The 22235-nt window shown below is 40.3% G+C and overlaps 1 protein-coding gene across 1 annotated transcript; it reads right to left on the reverse strand.

The window, feature by feature from the left end:
* Positions 1-13448: 13448 nt before the first annotated feature.
* Ufm1 (ubiquitin fold modifier 1) lies at positions 13449-21114 on the reverse strand. The gene is made up of 6 exons (XM_051176932.1): positions 21012-21114; positions 20880-20936; positions 17757-17814; positions 16962-17001; positions 15952-15984; positions 13449-14651 (listed from the first exon to the last, which is right to left on the reverse strand). Coding segments are annotated over exons 1-6 (258 nt in total). The 5' UTR covers positions 21014-21114; the 3' UTR covers positions 13449-14583.
* Positions 21115-22235: the final 1121 nt, after the last annotated feature.

The raw sequence follows: 22235 nt of genomic DNA on the forward strand, positions 1-22235 counted from the left end.
TCATCCACTGCAGTTCACTACTTGAAAGAGTGAACTTTGCTTGCTATTCAGTTCCAGAGTTTTCCTTATTAACTGGCTGGTTCACCCCAGGATATAGGCTTAATGGGATGAGTCTTCCCAACCCTGTATTTTCTCAACCTTTGCCCAGAATAAGGTGAGTGTTATTTTCCTTGGTGTTGTTCTCTGGGTGACTATTGGAAGAAATATTTTCTTTATAAATTATACAGGACAGCATCATCTCTGTGGCCACAGTGGCAGGTGTAAGTAGAAGTATGGAATCGATAGTCTAATAGACACATTACCAAGGTTGTTTCCACATCAGTGTGACATGAAAGAATGGACAATGGTGAACCTCACCTGATGAACTTGGGTGGCACGACATTATACTAGCAGCTAAGGATTTCATTTTCTCTCTAGCAGGATCGTTGGAGCAGACGCTAATGACATAAGGCAAAACCAGCCCAGCATAGTCACAATACATGAGCAGTCAATGTAAGTTTTACTATTGGCTTCCTTGAAGGCAACCCCAACTCACTGGGCGACTGTGGCAAGATATTAAACATTTTCCTTGCCTTCTGCTCCTTAGTTTGTTATTGTTTTAAACTATAGTTGGTAACTGTAACACCAACCTATCTCCATTTGAATCTGAAATCTCCCTTACTTGGGAGAACCAAAGTGCAAACATCCTTCATCTTTGGCAGTTATTTCAATCGTAACTGACAAGGGAAACTGATCTCAGAAGAGTGGGTCGCTGGGCGTGGTGGGGGGTGTGGAAGTTGTTGTAAAAGATTTAGAATCTAAGTCTTAGATGATGTGATAACTGACAAATACTTGAAATGTTAGAATTTGTTCAGGAAATTGAAAGAGAAAAAGAGAGGATGTGGCCTTTTCTTCCTGGATAAATATTTAGAGGTAATGCATTAAACATTTACTGTCTCTGAAATCTTAATATATTCCTCATGACCTTTTTTTTCTTCTGAGTTTGAATATTTGATATCAGCAACTCTTTTAAAACTAAAGGTCAAACACACACAAATAGGTTACACTCATTTTAACTTGAATATAAAAACCAAAACCCAGTCAGTAAAAATTTAAAACATATATTAACAAAAGAAGCTAAATATTATATATGCTGTTTTATGTTCTCTTTTAAATTAATTCAATACTGTAATACAGATACTTTTCAGTGTGGTTATTTTCTCTGTACTCTACTTAAGCAACTGAATTTCTCCTGTTGAACCCTCGTTGACTTTCTTTTGGTTTTGCAAGTAATGTCAAGATGACTACCTGTTTGGATGTTTCTGATCACTTCCAGTGAGCGTGGGCCACAAACTGGAGCTGATGGGTGGAAAAATATTTGATTTTATGTAATACTGCTTAGGAGCCACACTGACACAGTATGTCACTTTAGTCACCTCTGTCCTGTATTAGGAGGTACATGTATATACTTCGGCCAACTCTCATCATTCTATTCCACTCTTCATCACTGGCCTTTGGGTGGGGTGGTATGGTATGTCACTGAATTATTTTGCTTCTGGTGTGTTTGGGATTCCAGACTTTCTGTTTTTTCCCATTTCTTTTGAGTTTCAACATGTCTGAATAAACATGTAAGTCACCCAAATTCCTCTGATATGAATATTCATTAATAAAGTGGTATCTTTTTCTCATCAAAATGTAAGGCTGTTGTTAGTACTATAACTACCATCCATGTTAAAAACAAAACAAAACATTTTTAACTCATTTTAGGAAAATTTCTGGAACAATGAAATAAGATGACAGCAATAGCTCAAAATTAATGATAAAAACTAGTACCAAGGGGCTGGAGAGACATCTCAATGGTTAGGAGCAATGGCTGTTCTTGTAGAGAACCAACCTTTTCCCAGCACTTACATGGAGGTTCACAACCATCTGTGACTCCAGTTCTAAGGGATTCAACACCCTCTTCTGGCCTCCAAGGACACTGCATATTCATGGTGTAGCCACATTCATGCAGACAAACACATACAGACATAAAAAAGAAAAAACAAAACAAAACAAATACATAAACTTTTAAAAATTTGGGATTGATCTAAATACATACAGTTTAACATACTGTGCCTGTTCCTGTGTAAGCAATGATATCGTGTGGAGAATATGTGGATCACATGCTCTAACCACACACATTGTACTGAGGAAAGCAGGCAAATGAGTAACTAACCAGTATGACTACGCTGAGCATGAGACATGAAGGGGGTGTCCTTCAATATGATGTAAATATATGTTTATCTTGTTGGTTGACTAATAAAGCTGTTTCAGTGAATGGACAGGCAAGATTTAGCCAGGCAAGAAATCTAAGTGGATAGAGAAAGGCAGTAGGAGAGTCAGGGAGATATCATGTAGCTGGCGAGGAAGCAAGAGATCCAGGCATCACTGGTAAACCAAGACCATGTGGTTAATAGAAATGGTTAATAATTAAGAGAGCTAGCCAATAAGAAGCCTGAGCCATTGACCAATGTATAATTAACATCAGCCTCTGTGTATTTATTTGGGACTATACAGCTGCAGGACCAGGTGGGACAGAAACTTCTGTCTACAGAGACATTTACCTGTTGTGTGGCTTTTACTTTTGCACACTCTGAACACACAGAGCACACAAGTACACATGACCTCCATCCTGGTGTTCTTTTTAACAGATGTCTTCCTTCTGATAGTCTCCAAAAATAGGCTGCTTGGCAGAAGATGGAGGTAGAGGGCCATGCTGGTCTGCTGGAGCTGTAACAACCTTCATAGAAGCCCTCTGAAATTCCTGTTTCCTTGGTTCCTGCAATGTTGCACTTTGTTCTGTCTGACCTCTAGTCAAGCTAACACACAGGATACACAGGCCAGGCTCAACTGTTAGCTAAACATCTCACATCCAATGACTTTTGTGGACCAACCAAAAAAGTGGAGCGAGGATGGAGGTAGGCTAGCATGAAAACAAATGCTTATTTCAAGCAAAATGAGAACTGGAAGTCTCTTCATTAAAAGTAAGAACAAAAAGTTAAACATAAAATATTCATTTAGTATTCTGAAGCTAAAGAACACGCACAATAGAAAGAAATATAGATGTCTCCTTTTGTGACATTTTCTAACCATTCAGGTCCCCTTTTTACAGACCATCCAGTATTTAGAGATTAAATGACATAAGTGACAAAAGTAGCTGCCTCTTTCACCCAGCATTTACCTGTGGGGGGTGGTCCCATTTATTTGAGATTACAGAGAATGGGATTGGCTGACAACCTACTCGCTTATTAGTGAGTTGAATGGGGTATGTTTGCCCATTAAGAGTAAGCTGTGTGGACTACAGAGGACATGCCAAAACAGGAAATGGCAGGGATGCTGATGGCCTATTTTGGTATTTATCACCAGAACTACTAGGGTTACAGTTTGAATGTTAGTGCCTTTTCCAGATTTTCTGTTTTGGAACTTAAATCCCAATGTGCTAGTGTTTTTTTTAAAAAAGTGCCTTTGGGGAGTGATTAAGTGATTAGGGTAGAACTCTAGTACATAAAGTTAGGCTTGGTAAAATGAGCTCCACAGTGGAGCACAGCAGTGTAGGTTTGTATCCCAACACGTGAGGGGACTGAGTCATGAGGATTATAACCTCAAGTCAAGCCTGGGATACATTGCAAGACTTTATGAAATGGATGATGTGTTTCTTCCATCCATTGTATTCATATGCTGAAATCCTACCCTAGATGCGATTTTTAAAACCAATGTAATCCAGAGGGGATTGGTGACCTTCTAAGTGGAAACAGAGAGCTGGCTTTCAACTGCTCTGTTTTCTGCCATAGAAGGACACTCATGGTAAACCAAGAACCATTTTAGAATCAAACGAGCTAGAATCTGAACCAACTGTGAACTTACCAGCCAACAGAATACTGAGGACTATTTGTTGCTGGGACTGAGCAATAGCTCAGTGGGTAAAGACACAGCCTGGTAACTTGAGCGTGATACCCATAACCCATAAAAAGGTAAAATGGAGTGAGCCAACTCCACAAGGCTATGCTCTGACCTTCACACACATACACACCATGGCAAATGTATCTGAGTTTTCACACACAGCACTGTCATCATAAATGTAATAAAATGTGCTAAGACATCTAGTCTATATAGCACTTGGTTATACTAGCCCACCCTGAATTTTACACCTAAGGACAATTAAAAGTTTCTTTTGTCACAGTGCAAGCATCTCTGTGCCTTCCCATTTGTGATCGAGGGAAGAAATGTAAGCATCACTGTCAAAACAACATGAGGTTAAATCCTGCTTCTACCAATCTCTTGATGTGTACTTCATTTCTTTTTTCAAGATCCACAAAGTAATATACCAACAGATTATAATACAGGCACACACACACACACACACACACACACACACACACACACACACACACACACCCAAAACATAAGGCTTGCACTAAAAATGTGAGTCTGGTCTTTGAAGTTGCCTCGGTTCTGCAAACCACTACAGGTTGGCAACTGCCATGTGGACAATGTTCTCCTTCACTGTATTTTTACCTTTAACTGAACTCAACTAATTATCAAGTTTAGAGCTCAGGGAAGAATGCAATTTGCTCAGAGTATCTGAAACAAATCACAGTTTTGAGGTTCACTGGAGGATTCCTGGGGGACTGCTCTCAAGGGGACTACTGTGAGTGGTTTGTTCATATTACTGCTAACAAAACAGCACTGAGGAGCAATTACCTTTTGCCTGGAACCTCCAGACAGGAAGACAGTGATTATTTGGACGGGCAAGCATTCCCCTCCCCCAGATTTTCTCAAAAGAAGGCTTTAAGAGGCAGATTTGTTGTTATTGTTAAGACTTCTATTTTAAGATGTCTTTAAAAAGTGAAGATGAGCCTGAAATAAGCTCTGCTACTTCACTTTCCTGTTTATTATGAAGCCTCTATCTACCTTAGAAGGTTCTTCCTGCTTACAATTTTGGGTGCTCATGATATTTTGTAATAATGGAGCTGTTACGAGTTGGGCAGAGCACTTTGTACTTTTGTTAAGTGCTCTATGCCATGGAAAACAATCCAGATACTGTAAAGCAAAAGGCAAGCAGCTTTTCATGTGAATGCTACAGTTACATATAATAAAAACCACAAAGCTGGGAAATCTCACCGACACAACCCTGGAGGGACAGCGTCTCCCTCACTGCACCCTCCTTGCTCAAGGTTTCAGAAGTATGCAGTATTACTGAACAGGTGAAGGGAAGAGAACAATAAAGGAGAAAATGTGGCAGAGGGTGGGGGCGGGCAACAGCTTTCTGTATTCTCAAGTAAGCTAACTTCCTGGTGGTCTTAACCAGAGAGGCTGGCCAATGCATGAGTGCAAAGTGGTTCATCTAGGCAAGCTATGAGTTGCACCATTGCTGCTGAGCAATGGGTAACATTGATAAAAACATTGTAGAACTCAGAGATTGTACTAGTGATTACACATAAAGGAAAAACATTGGCACAGAGCCTGGCACACTGTAAAATGTCCATTAAGTATTAGTGTCCATATGTAGTAAATTTCCCAGGAAGAATCATACTGTGACTATCATTTTGATGAGATTTCATACTTAATACTCAGAATATCAGGTACACCATCAATACAAAAAAAAAAAAAAAAAAACCAAAATAGAGTATTTAAATAACAACACCTCACCACGTGGGAAATATGATTCACTGGAACACAATATTGGTCAAAAATGACATTTTTTGAGGGAAGAAATCACTTACACCTGAAACTGATGACCACCGGGGATTCCCGCTCCAAGGACTCCACCTGGATGCTCTCTGCAAACAGACCAGGGAGCAAGAGAGCAAGCTGGGATCCAGGACTCCAGACCTAGCCTCCCACAGGTCATGTCTGCATCTGTGCCCACGACCCAATGGGCGTAGTCTGTGCAACAGGTGCACGTGGGTGGATATCTCACTACAACACCTGCCCCGCCCTGGGAATAAACAGTCTTTCTTTGTTGCAACAAGTGGCTAGAGGAGAGATTATGACTGCCACCATTTCTGCAATGCCATGTGGGCTCCATAAATAGGCTAAACCTTAGAATATCGATCAAACATTCTAAAGCAAATACATCTTCCCAGCAGAAGTTAGTGAGCCCTACGACAATCTATAACACAGCAGGATTTCCCACTGTGAGCAGTTTTAAGTGTCTCTAGCAAGTACAATTAAAAAGCTTGGCTCTGTACCCCTCTCTTCTAATTCCAAGGTTGCCTTCAACATCCTAGAAGGCAGGGGTGATGGAGGACATGAAACTGCATTACCTGCCATCACCTCAGAATCCTGTACTGGCTTTCTACTTCCTAGACTGAATATCTTTAGTTCTTTATCTTGCCTTGTTGTACTGGATAGAATTTATAGTATTGAGTTAAATAGGTGTCAAAGAGCAAACACTTTGCATAGGCTCAAGGAATAGGCATCTATAATCTCGTTATTTGGCTTAATATCAACTGTAAGGTTTTCTAGTTACTTTTCACCAAGTTTAAGAAATGGCTTCTATTCCAACTTTCCTGAGTTATTTTTAATTATCATGAATGTTACTATGGTTTTTAAGTAAGTTTAAGTTATAGTTTCTGGGACCACAGATTTTCTTCTGTTTAGCCTGTTGTTATGCATTATATAAACTGATCTTTAAGTACCAAGTTATTATTGCATACAGGGGATATAATCTGCTTGACCACAGTAGATTTTTAAAAATACATTGATAGATATGCTTTGATAAATTTTGCTAAGGATTTTTTGCATCTGAATTCACACGTGATACTGAAGTCTTCTGTGTTCTGTCTGTTTTCAGGGATGATAATATTCATTAGGATGTGGGTCTCTTTACCTTCAAAATACTGAGACTGAGCTACTTTCTTCAGACCTTCCAAGAAAGAATAAAAGCTACATCAGCCTCTTCCCTTCAGTGACTAACCTGAGACTCTTGAACTTGATCAGATCTATCCACGAGATAGGGTAATTCCATGATCAACCAATACTCACCAGTGTCTGCCAGAAGTCTCAACTCCTGGACCTAAAGAGTGTGGTCATGTGTCACTTCAAGTACAAATAGTACTCGAGGTCTGTGTTAGTTGTCTTCACCTCTTCTGTGACAAGGAGCCTGACAGAAATCACTTCAGGGGGTTATTTTGGCTGATGGTCCCAGAGGGTGATTTCAGGAGGTTCCACCCATGTTGGGAGAGGTGTGTGGCTGTCTTTATCCCAGGGTAGTTAGATCAGGAAGCAGAACATGCCTGCCAGAAGCAGAAATAGGCTTATTCTTCAAAGCCTCACCCCTGGTGATTTAGTTATAGCAGCTGGAGCCTATGTCCCAAAGACTGCACACTATTCCAAAACAGCCTAAGAGTCTAGGGATGGAGTGTTCAGTCACAAAAGTTTCTGGAGAACATTTCTAACTTAAGCTACAGAGAGGCCCTATAGTCACAAAGTCATATATCCCATTACATTCTGGGTGATGTCCTAAATTCTTTGTGGACACCTAGCTGACTTTCTCTATAGCTCAGCTCTAGATGACTCCAACCAACAGTCAAGACCCTTATGTAAAAGTGGAAAGTATTTGTAGATAGCCCAATCACATTGTTCAAATACTTGACACTAACATAATGTAAATGCTATATAGTAGCAGTTACACATCACTGTTCAGGAAGTACAGGGAGACAGCCTGTTCATGTAGTTGCAATATGATCTGTGGTTGGTTAAGTTCAGGGATACAGAACCTGAGGCCCTCCCTGCAGTGTTGGCTGTACTTACACTCTAGGCTAGTTCCTCATCATCTTGTGCTAGCATAACCCTTTCAACTAGTCCCATCACCTAGCTCCGTTCCTTCAGACCCAGCTTTAATGCACCAACTGCTTTCCACTTCCACTGGCTCCTCCACATCCTGTGAACTGACATTTTCTCAAGACTGCTGTGTATAGCCAGGCAACACTGTAGTGCAGCAAAGAAACAGGTCCAGACAGTTTATACACATTCCAAGTCATACCAAGAGAAGTTTTCCTATAAGGTGGCTTGCATTTCTTCTGCATTTCTAAAATACCGTAGTCACCTACAGTGAAAGGGAGGCACTTCTTATCATCTATAGTTGGGTGTGTTTCTCATCTAAACTACAAAAAGATATACCCTTTTAAAAACCACAGCACTTGATGTGCTACACTTCACTCTTCTCCCTCTACCCTATAAACCCTTAACAGGCAGGGACACTTCCATGCCACTGTGATGCTAGCAGAGAGAGGATATACATACAAATACAGCCATATCCTTACTACATATAAATGCTTTTCTACATGCATTTTCTTCATGCTCCTTCACAAAGCATTTCAGATGCCCTCCACGGTCCTTTAATTTCTGTGACAGACACCATGTCACACTCACTTAACTATGACTGCATGACCTGTTAATCCATTCAACACAGATGTGAGCCACCTGAACATGTGGGTACTTGTTACCTTGGCAGAAGGTCCTGAACATATTGTTGCCTCTTGAGATTCTGGCAAGTGGCATCCACATACAAAGGCCCTAGAAGGATCTTCATGCACTTCAGTCAAGGATGCTCTTCAACCCCTGTGGTTGTACAGGTCAAATGAATTTGTATATAACATGGTAGCTAAGTAAAACAGTGGAGTGTTACTAGGTAGGAGCTAGAGAGATGACTCAACAGTGAAGAGCACTGCCTACTTTTCCAGGGATCACTTGATGACTCAGAACCATCTGTAATTCCAGTTCTAGGGGATACGATGCACTTTTCTGGCCTCTATAAACACCAGGCAGACATATGGTGTACATACATGCAGGGACACACTACACACATTAAAAGTGTTTTTTAAAAGATTTATCTGACAGAGAAATTCCTTTAGACAGCCTGATGAGGTTGCAAAGCTCAATACTGAGGTAGATGACTGCAAAATGGACTGCCAGAAGGGACAGGCCAAGTGCACTCTGGGAATGTCCTCAGCAGCTTCCCATAGCAAGAGGCTTCTTTCAGGTAATTGGGCTAGGGTGGAGAATGGGAAGCAGAAGACACGGGGGCAGGTTGGAATTTTATATTTTACATTTACTTCTTTGATTATAGCAAGGGTGTCATGCCTTCAAATCCTACTTATTTTATTAAGACATGGTTTTCATCATAAAGATTTTAAGGATTATAACCTAAGAAAAATGAGAGATTACATTTCAGAGTTCCTCTGTGAGTAAATACCATTCTGATGAAACACAGACACTACACTCACACAGGTAAAAGCTGGCTCCATTTAAAAATAAAATCAATATTCGTGGTGTATTTTTTCAAGGCTGAGATGCCCTAGAAGCTCAGTCTGCAAGTCTCTGCCAATGAATCCTTACCCTGTCCTCACTTTCTCTATACTGCAATTCAAATAGCAGTTGTGCAAGTTCAGGCCCACACTGAATGATTCTGAAGGTTTGCCTGCAACTCATGAACAATTCCCACAGCCCCCAAAACCTGCATTTTCCAATGTTCTGAGAAACTACATCTGTTTGGATAGATGTAGCTAAGCACAAACATGAGACACCCTCTCCACTCTCACTTTAGTAATCTACCTCCAACTTCTTGCTTAAAAGTGGACATGTCAAGACTAGAAAAGCCTTAATCTGCCCATATATTTATCTTAGAAAATAAAAATAAAAAAATCCAGAGTATCCAGCATCTTGATACTTGTCAAAATGTTTGTGGTGCTGACAACAAAAGTGGCATAGCTCGTTTCTAAAACAACTCATCAACTGTAAACTGTACATTTAAGAACGGATTTATTAAACCTGCTAGGCAGCCAAACAAATATTGACATGATGTATCATCACAATATGCTCTCAATAACAGCTTTTACATTTTGAATGTGTTTTGCCAGAGAACCAGAGATTTATGTCCAAAACTGGCTCTCTGTTTGTCTGCCAACCTTGGCTCTTATTTTGCATTCAGCAACAAAACCACAACTTTATGCAAAAAAAAAAAAAAAAAAAAAAAATCAGACAATAGAGCCAGAAACCTTTTCAAATGATGACTGTTGCATAAATGAATATTCTCACTGAAAGGGAGTGAGAATGCATACGATAAAATTTTCAAGCCAAGTGTGACCACAGAAGTGGCTGATAACTGTTTGTGAACCCATATGTTGTGTATATTATCCTGCATTCTAAGGAAAGATGATAAGCATGACTCATAGTATGGACCTGGTTGTGTAGACCTTGCTGTCAATTTCACGGTCACCTCAGATAGGTGAGCTGTAGTCTCAGCTTCCTTGGACAGCAAAGTGAAGAAATACACACAATACACACCAAGACAAGCACAGGCATCCATCCACTCCTCCACAGCATAGCTTTGTTGTATTGCAAATGTACACATCTTAGGAAGCATGAGAAAAGGAAACAGGCCTTAACCATATTTTAATACTCATTGTGCCCAGTATTTAACATCCACTTTTTTGCTAACACTGTTCATTTATTAGGCATACTCTGTGAGACATTTGGCACTTACAAGTTGCCAGTTTGCTTCTGAAATAGTGTGTTCCTGCTGTAACAAACAGTGGGGAATGTGGACATCATAATCAAATACTGAGGATGAAACACAAATAATTGAGATGTTCTAAACTTTCATTTATTTCCTTGATTTCTAAGTGTTTGGCAAGTTATCTTTGAAACCCAGTTTCAGCCCTATTTGTCTTGGTCATTGTTCTATTGCTGTGAAGAGACACCATGGCCAAGCCAAATTAGGACTGGCTTACAGTTTCAGAGGTTTAGCTCATTATCATCCAGGAAGAGCAGGGTAGCATGCGGGAGGCATAATGCTGGAGAAGCTGCTGAGAACTACAACTTGACCCACAGGCCAAGACAGTGAGAAGAGTGAGAGAATGAGTGGAAGCAAGAGTCTGGCATGAGCTTTAGAAACCCCAACCTGTGTCACCTTCCTCCCACAAGGCCACGCCTCCTAACTCTTCTTAAATTGTGCCCCTCCCTGGTGACTAATCTTTCAAATATATGAGCCTATTTTTTATTCAAACCATTATATCAGACCTATAAATGTATAATTTGAGACAAGTAATTCTGTGCTTAATAATTGCTACAGCAAAAAAGAAGATGAAGTGGTTAAATTCCTAATTTGACTGGGAAGCAGAGAAATAAGGCTGATAGCTTCAAAGACCATAGGTTTCCTGGACTCATAGATGGGGAAGTTAAGGCAGTAAGCCTAAGAAGAGGACACACACAGGACTAAATAACCTCCGTAGCACAGTACAGCTACAGAAATAAACCATGAAGACAGTAGCAACAGGTGCCTATGGACAAAGAACAGCCCAGGAAGGCCTGTGCTGGCCAGAAAGGCCTATTGTACAGACTGTAGATTCTGATCGAGCAGAACTTGGGCTGGTAGAACTACATACCAGTCACTGTCACTGTTTTTGTATTTATATTTGAGTTCTGAGGCAGACTTGCTGTGCAGCCCAGGCTGCCCTTGGTCTTACAGTCCTATTGCTGGGATTACAGAAGTGTGTCACAAATGGCCAGACTCTATATTCCGTCATTACTATAGCATGTACTGAAATTACGGCATTCATTACCACACATTTTCAGCATGCTGAGGAAGTTGTTTAGCTTTTCTAAATTTATAATTCAATACAAATTAGTATTATGCAGAAAATGGATACTGAAATTTTCTCCAGAATTATATGGAACCCCAAGAGAAAGCCTGGTTCAAAACAAGGTGCAATCTTCCTAATCCTTCTAGGAAGTAGAAATCACTTAACATGGTTTTAACAAGTTATATATTAAACTATTCTTAACAAAGTTCAACAGACTTTCACCATTTTTTCCTAAATTTATGTGTATGGAAGTGTTTTTTGCACATATGTGCACATGAGTGCAGTGTCCACAGAGGCCAGAAGGGGCACTGAATTCTATGGAACTGGAGTTACAGATGGTTGAGATACTGTGTGGGTACTGGGAACAAAACCTTGGTCCTCTACAAGAGTGACAGATGCTCTTAACCACTGAGCAATCTGTCCAAAGGATTTTAAAGATAAGTCAGCTGTGCACATAATTTTACCTAGCTTTATAAATAGCCTTGGGAACAGTAATCATCTAGAATTACTCCTTTATATTAATGCTTCCAATTTATAAATGTTTGGAGTCTCTTCAAAGACATATGGTAGCTTAAAATGTTTTACATTTGTGTACATATAAATATACATGTGTCACAGTGTGGATATGGAGGTTGGTTCTGCCATGCAGGTCCCAGGGATGAACTCAAGTTTTTGCAAGCAAGCACCTTTATTGGCTGAGCCAATCCCCTCAGAGTCCCTTCAATTTACTTGTCTTTCCAATAAAAACCAAAGCTAAGACATAAAGTGCCTACCTGTACACTGACTTGAAATGTAAAGACCATTTTCTCAGTAGTGACCAACTGCCAGCATCTTTGCACCCTGTCACACTACTACAGAATCAAGCGGCTTAAAGAACTACCTGAGATTCCAGGGTCCTTTGACCTCAGCCTGCAGTTCTGCTCTCTAGGGTGGAAAGGCTGTCCTGTGCTAACCCTCAAGAAGCACAGAAAGTCACCAGACCTCCCTACAGAGCTTCTCATGCTTATGGATCAGACACAGTTGGAACCCAAGTGATAGTTTCAGAACCACACTTCCAATTTCCTAGTTCACTCTTGTCACTACCACAGCTTGGACCTCCTGAAGTTCTCTTCTGTATAATGGATTGACATTTAGAAATAGTAATTTATTTTTTATGACTTATAAATTTTTATCATCTCCATTTTTTTAAATACTGTTAATAAACTGGCTCAATAGGTATGTTGGTTATTAAGTCTGATATTAAAATAAGGATAGTCATGGTTTATAACAAAATGTATTTCCCTAAAGTATTAATTATGGACATTTAAATACAATACCTAAAGTGCTCTGCATAAAGAACTTATAGAACCCATTTATTTAATAACAAATCATCTAGTTTTTGAGTAAAATATTTTTAAGACTATGTATTTTCAAATCAAAGGACAGGTGTGTTAGGCAACTCCTTTTACATTGCGGACTGTATAAACATTGCAGACAGCATGTAGATTTTTTTGTGCTAAGGGCAGAATGAAAGAAAATAACAACAACAAAAATTAGGCAATTAAGTGTTTAAACATTTCTGGTTAGCACAAGCTTCAAATTACAAGGAATAGGGTCTCTGGGCACTACTTCTATAAAAATAAAATCCCAGAAAACATGAACTGCATATTGCTGCATAATTCAGAACCTTAGCACATACTTTGCCAACCTGTGGACAATGACTATTCCTTCATTTACTAACATAACCCTTCAGATGCTGACTATATTAATTTCTTACAAATCTCCCCCTCAGTGAACCAAGGTCCTGTAATAGGGAATACATGAGACACGAAACAAAATAGGTCCTCAAGACATTACTCATGAATTCAGTCAATATTTATTGAAAACTTGTATTTCTAGCTCTAGGGAGCATGTGGCAGACCCTCACCTCCAAAGACCTCACCCACTAAAGCAGAGCAGCCCAGCTCTTACTTAGTCACTGTCAGCATTTAATTCATCCTGCAAGATATGCCAAGACATGGATTTCTTCTATAGGGACAAATAAAATCGTTTATAAATTTATAACTGTGGGATAGGGTATTGGCTCACATCAGGGTGTCCATGTAAGGTCAGAGGATAACTGTGATTTGGTCTCTTTCCACATGGATTTGATTTGGGGAACTGAACTTACTCACTCACTGTCAGGCTAGCAAAGCTTTGCTGAGCTGAGACGCCACATCACATCCCAGGCCCTGAAATCTTTCTGTAGACTGCTGTGGGGTGTTGTGAAATATGTATGTAGTTGCCTTTTGACCCTGTGGCCAGCACTCTTCCCTTTCACACTTCTCCAACCCTATTGCACTTCTCTGACTTCTCCTGTGACACTGTCAGTTCCTGCCAGGACACACTTGATTTCAGAAGATCACCGTGTCAAAGCTATTTGGTGTTAAGATAGCAACTTTACACACATAAAGGTAATATTCCATAATTTAATTCAGCCTTTGTACAAAATTTAACTGTTCACAGAAATAACCATTAACTTCATCACAAAGGATATAATTTAAAATCTAAATATGGGCCTGCAGCTGAGATGCTGTCAAGCCAACTGCCTTTATGATCAATTATCTGTTAAATCCTAAAATTAGAAGTACATCCAATACAGTGTATTTTGATTTTCCAAATGTTCCTGAAAAGAATTAGACTCATCCTCTGGTTCTGTTGTTGGTGGTTCTGTTTGTTTGTTTAAAGCACAGTCCATTTGTCACAGAAGTACCCTCTTCTTCTGGTGAGGCAGCAGTGGCGAGGCAACCACTGTGTGACCTACGGTTGGTACCCTCCACTCAATGGCATTCTCTCTTCCCATGAACAAAATGAACAAGAAGGAACGAGAGTCACCTTTCCTTGTCTCATAAATTCTTGGTGCTTTCATTGTACCATGAATGCCTGATTTCAACCATACAGCAACAACAAACACCAGTACTTATTCTGAAAGGCCCTGTATTCCAAGAAGCAGACATTAGCAACTTCCAACTCGGTCTCTAGGAATGATTCGCAGCTCTGAGCCATGTTTCAGAAAAACATTTCCTATACGAACAAACAAAGACACAAAGTTAGGTGTCTAAAGAGGACAATATTAGCATCCTAGCAAATGATTCATTAAAGGAGGGAGGAAGCCCCAGCATCCTCTGAGCTGGTACCCATTCTTCAGATCCCTGCCCCCATCCCTCCTCTAGTCTCACAGAATGACACAGTGCTTAAACATGAAGGTACACCAGCCACTGTCATGCCAGCAAATGCAGTAACATCAAAACATGGTGACACCAGCACAAAAACAGTAAATCCAAGGTCAGAGAAGACCACTGAGGTACTGTGATATTCAAGTTGGAGCCCCTGGGGAGATTATAATCAAGCTCGGTGATGGACATGATTCAAGTAAAAGGTAACATAAAGGGCAGCATGTAAGAGTAATTAAATTAATCAAATTAATATAAGCTAACAAAACTTCGAGAATCAAAACAGACAAAACCATCTCCTCCTATATCATATAGGATATTTATATAATACAGTGCCTCAATTTTAAATAAACATTTCAATTTAAAGTATATACTCAAGATCATTATGGTAACAAAAATCTGCAAGTGTAAATCACTTTTCATTTTCTAGAATTGTGACTATCACTAGTGGCCTACAAAGACAATAAAGTTTTTATAATCAAAATCTTCCAAACACTTGTTTAAAAGCCAAGTATTGTTCAAGAATGAGGCTATATTATACTAAACAGTACAGCTTTAAAGCGTTATGGTTAGAATATCAGCCAGAGGACACATCTTAATAAATACACTCTTCCCCCCCCCCCCCACCCAGTTTAAGAGTGCTTTTACTAAAGTTCAAGACACATTTACCCTACCTGCTGGTCAGGATGTCAATGTCTCATGCTAAGCTATGTTCACAATTTGAGCATTAGTGAGAACTTAGTCTCTGAAATGTCAGTGGCTATAGCTGTTTAAAGGAATGATGGCTAGCATTCCTACTGGCACTTCCTGGATGCTAACCATGGAATACCCAGACTTTAAGCAACTCACTGACTACCTCACAATTAAAGTTAAGGGGAGGGTCAGTCATTTACCTTGCAACACAATCTTACCTCCAGATTTCTTTGTTATACATATTAATTAAATACTTTCAATTCCTAAACCATTATTAATCAAGCTTGCATTCACTTGTGAAAAGCATAGAAAATTAATATATATAAATGAAACCAATTGTCACTGAGATACAAGTAGACTGCTACATAAGCTCTACATAGCTATGTCTTCTGAAAAATCATATCTAATTGAAATAAATAAAATATCAAGCTCTAATGGACACACAGGCAGACACTCACCGGCAGTCTGTGCTGGATTTATTCCTATTCCATCTAGAAAATAAATTGTAAATCATGTAAATTCTCCCTAAAGCTAAAACAATTTAAATAGTAACAAAGATTTGCCAGACTAGTGCTCCTATGGGTACAGGCAAAGGCTGAGCAACTTCAATCACAGAACACAACAAGTCTCTCAGATGACTTCCCATGGTATATGTTTATAAGTACTGCCAGATGAGACAAAACAGCCTAAGTACAATGATTCTCATATGTTCTATAGAAGATGGTGTTTTTCATCTTATGTAATAAACAGTGTCATTTCTTGTTTAAGCAACAAACATCTTATGTATGCCACAGTCTTTTCCACTGCTGGTGGCATACAATCTCCAAGACAAGAGAGGACAAGTCATTTCATTCATGCCCTAGTGACACTCTGCATGTCTGAAACATTTCTACTGGAAAATCTATAACTATCAGAAAGTTGGCCAGTTTTCTTCAGTGTGACAACACACAGTGTATCAGAGTAGCAAATCCAATCATACCTAAGGTACACTGAGCTACTCCATTTGAACCCTTCAACTGGGGAGAGCTACCTGCATGGAACGTTTATTCATTAATTAACATAGAAGATGGACAAGTGCTCCTCACAGCTCACTTACTGCTTTCCCTGGAATTTGTTCCAGGGTTCCAAGGTATCTAAACTGAACAACACTGCATGTCTGTAAACCAGTTTCCTATTAGCACAGTTAAGGTATAGGGAAGTCACATTCCTGCTCAACCTTCTATACGCTAAAGCACTTTCTGATACAACCATATATATATGTAAACCTTGCCAGAATAGAGGAAGAGATAAGGGCACTAGATACTGTGAAGCTTCCTAATCTAAGGCAGAGAATGAGCCGAGTTCATTCCATGCAGTGGCCTCCATGCAGAGTTTACCATTAAGTGCAACGTCTATGTTAACATACACAGGGGCTTTGGGATTCAAGTCATACTGTTTCCAGCATTTACGATTTAAGGAGAACTCTTACCATTAGTAATAATCGCACTTGTTGCTGCAGGAACTTTAAACTAAAAGGAAGAAAAGAAAAACCATATCGATACATTTTCATGGACCCATGAAAGACAGAATGAGGATGGAGCTCCTATGATCAACTCTATAATTCTAAAATACAACAGTCTTTTAGAAAGAAACAACAGCAAAAAAGCAGGGTTACTAGATATACAGTGCAGAATCACAGCTTGGGTTAGATGGTATGCTCGCAGCCCAGGGACTGAGGGTAAGGGTGGGGGGACAACAAGAAATAACAGAGGTCTCCCAAATTATATTCTGGTGCCAACTGGCCCAGATCGACCTACACTTCCAAGGGTTGTGCCCAGAGATGTTTTATAAACAATTCTGATAATTGTAGGTAGGAAACTCTCATTTCTTAAAAACCGAAAATGCCAATGTGTGTGTTTTTTAAAACTAGACCTTTTTTCAAAACAACTAATTTTTACCGAAAGTACACCCAGTAAGGTTAATATAAGGTCAGCTCTTTACAACATAACTTATATGTCTCTGGTACATTCAGTACCAATACAATTCTCACACTTTTCATCTGCTCAATTAAACAGATGTGTCAATTTGTTCAACTTACTGTTTTCTAATGAGAAGATAGAGTAACTTCAACTGAGCTTGTGATGCTATAGCAGCAGCCCAGCATCAAACAACAGGGAAATGGGATTGGAAGGGGGGGGCACAGTGCATGCAAATACACAAAAGACAAAAAAACAAAAACAAGCCAGACTGTATCCATAAGGTCACTGTTAGAATTCACACTTACTTCTTCTGCTGCAAACTTTAACACTGCTGTGAATGGTGTACTTTCAGGAACACTGAGACTGCAACAAATAAAAATTAATTTAAAGAATTTCAAAGTTTACTTCATTGCAAATGAGAGAATTTTTTTTTTTTTTTTTTTTTTTGGAGTTTTAAGGTTGGCTGTTTTCATGGCAGCATTATGTGCACTAGTGCCCACAAGACACTAGAAATGCAGACTCTGACTATGGTGCAGCTGGGACAATCTATGAGGCCACTGCCAGTGGCTCCGAGATCTAACACTAATGCACAAACTGACTTAGTGGAGCCCATTCTGTATGGAGACATACCTTGCCCAGCCTAGACACAGGTGTATGGCAGGTGGAAAGGTGCCTTGGTCCTGCCTCAACTAGATGATGGAACAGACTTAGTAGACTTCCTATGGGAGGGAGCAGATGAGGAGTGGGGAGTGGAGGGAGATGGAGGAAATGAGGGAGGGGGAACTGGGATTAGAATGTAAAAACAATAATTTTAAAAAAGAGAGGAAAAAAGAAAAGAGTCAAGACAAGGGACCAAGGCTCTGTATGAAAACCAACAATCTGCAAGCAGAGTTCTGTCTTTTCTCTTTCTTATTTATGTGTGTTTAAGGTTTATTACAATTTATGTTTATGTGCTTGGGTTTATGTATGTATGTATGTGTATAGGTGACCATAGAGGCCAACAGAAGGTATTGGACCCTTTGTAACTAAACTTACAGCCAGATGTGAGCCATCATAAAGTGCTAGGAATCAAACCTGAATCCTCTGCAAAAGCAACCAGTGCTCTTAAACCCCGAGCCACACTTCCACCCAGTAAGTGTAGCATAGAGGCAGATGTTTAATAAGATACTTTTCTTTTTTTTAAAGGCAGGGTCTCAGGCTGATGTCAAACTCAGAGAGCTCAGCTTGCCTGCCTTCCAAATGCTGGGATTAAAGGTGGTGCCAGTGTGCCAGTGTGAGATGGCTATCAGCAAGGTCAACCTCTGCCTGGTCCTCCATCTACCTTAATGCACCTCAAAGTTTCTAAAAAAGAAAAATAAAAACAAAACAAAACAGACCTCTCCAGCAGAGAAAAACAAAACGCTAGCATCTCTCTTTAAGCTTTTCTATTTGCCATCGCATATCCCACTAATGGCTTAATGTCAGCTACTGTCACAGAACTTTCTTAGGTCTAAGCTTAGACTCCTCTTCCACAGTGTCTGAATATAAAGGTCATACCATATTGTACTGACTTTCAAAAGAGAAGTGCAAATGATTTTTTTTCCAGGGGGTGCTGTCATTTTTCCTCCAAATGTTATTTAATAATTAAAATTTGTATCACTGTTTTCCTTTCTTTCATTTCCTCTCTGGGGGAGTAGTGGGACAGAGAATAAAAAGAAAATTCTAATAGTCCTAATAGTCACTTGTTTAAAGTTTTTTAGTATGTTTGGGATGGGAAGTTTATCCAGTTTTCAGTAGTATTTTACAAATACCCATGTAGAAGATCAACAGGCTACACCTGCACACACATCCACATAGGCATTAAACAAACACAACACTGAACAGTTAATAAAAATGTATTCAGCTGCAATGTACTGACTGGAATGATCCAATGCTGCAGGAGCTCTGATACTGGCATTGTCCGACTGACTGTCCTTTCCCCCTTCCTACTCCTCATTCTTTCCTGAGTACATTTACACACTGCTGAGCATAATCCAGTACAGAGGGAGAAAAAGGACCAGAGAAAGGTGCCCTGCCTTCACCTACCTAAATCCTGAGCAGACCAAAACAGGCTGACTTTAGGAACAGGCTTTACAACAGTAGCTATGTTCTTTATGGCAAAGGTATGGGAGATGTTTGTGGGTACTGCATAAAAATGAGAACACTCCTCTCACTTCTTTTCATCGAGGGGAAAAGGAGTTGTGGACATTTTGTAATAAAACAAAAATACTTTCTGGAAATAAAAAAATGAGCAATTTTGGGGAAATGTTAGTCCTAACTATTTTTTGTTTTTGTTTTTTGTTTTTTTCCTTCATAAAACTCATCAATGCTATTTTCTTCAGGAACAGAGTCAAATGCAAAGAACATAAACGGTTGAATTTGCACCTGGTGCTTCACCAAGCAAAACAGATCAAAGAGAGGTGCCCATCAGATTCTAGGGTATTTGCCAGAGAGTCATTTTAAAAAAGGCAGAACATAGACTTTCATCTCCATAAGAAATGAATGAGCATGGCACCGGGGCGGGGCAGAGTGACAGACTGAAAAGCAGCTTGACAAATGATTAAAAGAAGATTTGTGGAAGTGATACTGTAGTAAATCACCTGGAAGAAGAAGGTGTGGGTATCTGAATAAAGGACAGTTCGGAAAAAGAGCAATTACTGGAAAGTGAGGGGTAAGGAGATCATTTTAGAGATGGAAAGGTAAGGGAACAACAGGGCGAGAAGCTGAATAAGTCACAGGTGGGAAGTCACAAAAAGCGATGACAGCTGCTATCAGATGAGTTAGCTTGATTTCCGTGCCACTACATAAACAGTGCATAGACTCTTATGGAAATTTTGCCAGTTAGCATAGGTCTTCCAGCTGCAGTTACCCAAAAGGGGGATGTATATTTAAAAATCATAAGGAAATTGAGATAGGTAACCGGTGTTAACCACCAACTCAATTGCTCAAGCAGAAAGAGCTCAACAAGTATACAGCCCCCTCCCCAGCCCTCACCATTGCCCAGTCGTGCTAAGCTAAGCACTTTTTTTTTTTTATTAAGATCTAACTGTGTGCGACTTGCGGTTCATCACTAAGGCACCCAGTTGTTGAATCATATACACAACACAACAAAACAAAAAATCTGAAGTCAACAGTGTTAAATTCGGACCTGTCAAGAGTCTAGGCTTAGGAAGTCTTCTCTAACTTCTAACTTCCGGTAACAGCTGGCACCGGTGGTTAAAGGCTTTTAAACCACGTAAAAAGGGACTGGTGTAGTAACGTGTTAACCTTGTCCACAGCTCTTCCCGTTGCACCTACCCACCCCGTGCATTCCGAAGAGTGCTAGCTTCTCAGCAGAAATGCTGCGTCCCTTTTCCTGCACCCTCCTGCCCCGCCAGGCCCGGCCGGCTGCAGCCCGGCCTGTCACTCACACTTTATACGGGAGCCGAGGGTCCGACGTCAGCGTGATTTTAAAAGACACCTTCGACCTGAGGGAGAGAACGACAGGATGTTATGGTCAGGTCGGGCCGGGCCAGGGCCGGGGCGGAGGCAAAGACACTTACATGGTGGAGCCGCCGCACACACACACACACCGCGCCTAGTCGCCCGCCACGCTTCCTCGATGGCTGGCAGCGGGGGCCTTCGGGGCCCACGTCGCCCTCTGGTGAGGCTATCTACGGAGCGCCTGAAGAAACGTACAGGCACACCCAGGCCGCAGAAGAGAACTAGACGAAAGTCAGCAATTTGTTCTGAGTGTGTGTACACAAGGATGTAGCATAAATGCTAGGTGAAGAATATGCTTCTATTTTTGATTGTTTGTTAACAAATTTTTAGTCAGGCAGTACAATGGATGTCAAAGAGGGTAGCCTCTAGGCCCCCCCACTGGCTGCTCAGGGAGGAAGTGAGGATGTTAGGAAGCCGTACGTGGCAGCGGAACTGGGGGCGGGACTCCTGGGGCAGAGCGTTTGAGGAAGCGTTGAGGAGTTGCTAAGCAACCACCGGCGTGAGCTGATTGATGCTAGAGAAGCTGGATTCAACCGCTTTAATTAACAGTATTCTTTGATATTTCTAACATTCCTGTTAATACGATTTACATTCCTTATCGTTTTATCTTTTTAGTTCTCATTTTGCTACCGGCTTATTAGTAATTTCAAAGGAATATAATTATGCTGAGATGTTTTTGTTAGGGCCCAGAAGAAAAATCATTATCCCAGGACTAGGTTTTGGAGTTGGAAATACTACTCATCAGTACATCCCAGTAGTTTTTGATGTGGTCAAATAGAATTTAACTCGGGTATAAGGTTTCCGATCAAGTATTATTCAGCTCACCTTGAGTCCCTATGTTTATCAGGCACAGAAACAAAGGTTGAGGCTCCTTTGTTAACCAGAGACCAGACTAAAGGCTGTGATCCCAGGGTAATAAAACACGTGTGTGGCAGTCCTTTAGAATCTATTAGTGGGTTGTATTTCTATAAGGAGTGGGGACTGCTGTCTCTAATCTTTATCACAATGGATGCACCATGGTAAAATAGGCATTCTATCTCACAATGACCATTCCTCTTTTAAAAATATTATTTTACATCCCGAATACAGTTTCTTCTCTCTCCACTCCTCCCATTCTCCCCCACCAGGCCTCCTCTCCCCTCTTCCACAATCCACTCCTCTGTTTCTGTTCAGAAAGGGGCAGGCCTTCCATGGGTCCCAACAAAGAATGGCATATCAAGTTGCAGTAAGACTAAACACCTCCTCTTTTTTTTTTAGACTGGGCGAGGCAATCCAGGATGAAG

Source organism: Phodopus roborovskii, unplaced genomic scaffold, assembly GCF_943737965.1.
Source record: "Phodopus roborovskii unplaced genomic scaffold, PHOROB, whole genome shotgun sequence".
In the NCBI taxonomy this organism is placed as follows: Eukaryota; Metazoa; Chordata; class Mammalia; order Rodentia; family Cricetidae; genus Phodopus; species Phodopus roborovskii.